This window comes from Limulus polyphemus, unplaced genomic scaffold (genome assembly GCF_000517525.1).
Source record: "Limulus polyphemus unplaced genomic scaffold, Limulus_polyphemus-2.1.2 Scaffold10582, whole genome shotgun sequence".
NCBI classification, from domain to species: Eukaryota; Metazoa; Arthropoda; class Merostomata; order Xiphosura; family Limulidae; genus Limulus; species Limulus polyphemus.
The window spans coordinates 16,583-17,838 of NW_013676192.1; the positions used below are offsets into that span (position 1 = coordinate 16,583).

The 1,256-nt window shown below is 36.3% G+C and overlaps 1 protein-coding gene across 1 annotated transcript in view; it reads left to right on the top strand.

Annotated features, from left to right (window-relative positions):
• Positions 1-494, top strand: part of LOC111083662 (solute carrier family 22 member 5-like) — an 11,400-nt gene extending 10,906 nt beyond the window's left edge. Inside the window, exon 5 of the mRNA XM_022380309.1 lies at positions 221-494. Coding sequence (XP_022236017.1) covers positions 221-479 — 259 coding nt within the window. The 3' untranslated portion in view covers positions 480-494. The remainder of the gene's footprint in view (positions 1-220) is intronic.
• Positions 495-1,256: the final 762 nt, after the last annotated feature.

Sequence of the window (1,256 nt, forward strand, 5' to 3'; positions counted from 1 at the left end):
GCTAGCTTGTTTTTTTTTCGTTAGACGCATAACTTCAAATTTTATTGAAATTCAAAAATAAATACAAGAAACTCAAGATGAGAGATAGAAAATAATAAAAAGATCTAGAAAATAAGTAAATGAATAAATTAATACTTCCTTCATTACATTTTATGCAATCCAAACCTATTTTAATATGCTTCCAAGTTCTAAGCCAGGTTTTTATACTCTTTTACCCCAGATTCCTGACCTTCTCTCCACGTTTTCTGATTGTCCACGGAAGATACGACGAGGCAGCCGAGGTTTTGAAACACATAGCAATAACCAATAAGAAAGATGTTCCAAGTGATCTGCTAGCAAAAGTTTTGGTAAGAACGTTCAGTTATCAAACATACATTTTTTATTTAAATTTTGTTGTACAATCCAAGTTTTTTATTAGACTGCAACTGGTTATCCAAACAGGGCCTAATAAGCAGGAATTGGTATTCAAGAAATGCTGATTGGGGGTTCAATGCAGAAACATGTTAGTCTGAGCTAAATAACTTAAATTTCTTCAAAATTCCAAATATTTTTTTTTGTAACATACGCTTCTTTGTGTAAAACAAGGCTTAACCAACACGTTGCAAAACAAATCCACCAGGGTACAGGCTATAATGTGTGGTATAAGATGTGTCCTGATTTTTGGAGGCGACTGTGGAAGTGGGACCCACATAGGGGTGAGGATAGGTCGTCTATCAGTCTTAACTTTCATTCTCAAAGCCTCATATGTAAAGTGAAAAGAATAAAAGAGTAAAATATGAAAAAATTAAAATTAAATTAGAGACAAGACAACATGTAAAGAACAATATAGAAAATAGAGATAAAAAAGATAAGAGAGATAGATTCGGGTATTCAATCCCACAACATCCCAATCTACGTCACCCTTCACTGCCTGGAGACAGTTGTGGGAAGGTGGCCGCTCTCAGAAGAAGTGAAAAATTGAAGAAAGAGAAAGAAAAAGTCTCACCATTGGGCGGAGGGGGGGGGGGAGTGGAGTAACCAAACCTTACATATATATAAAGACCCCTCCATCACCCAATATAGATTGCCATTGGGGGGAGTTAGTAACCAAACTTTACCTATATATAAAGACCCCTCCATCACCCAATATAGAATGCCATTGGGGGGAGTTAGTAACCAAACTTTACCTATATATAAAGACCCCTCCATCACCCAATATAGAATGCCATTGGGGGGGGTTAGTAACCAAACTTTACCTATATATAAAGACCCCTCCA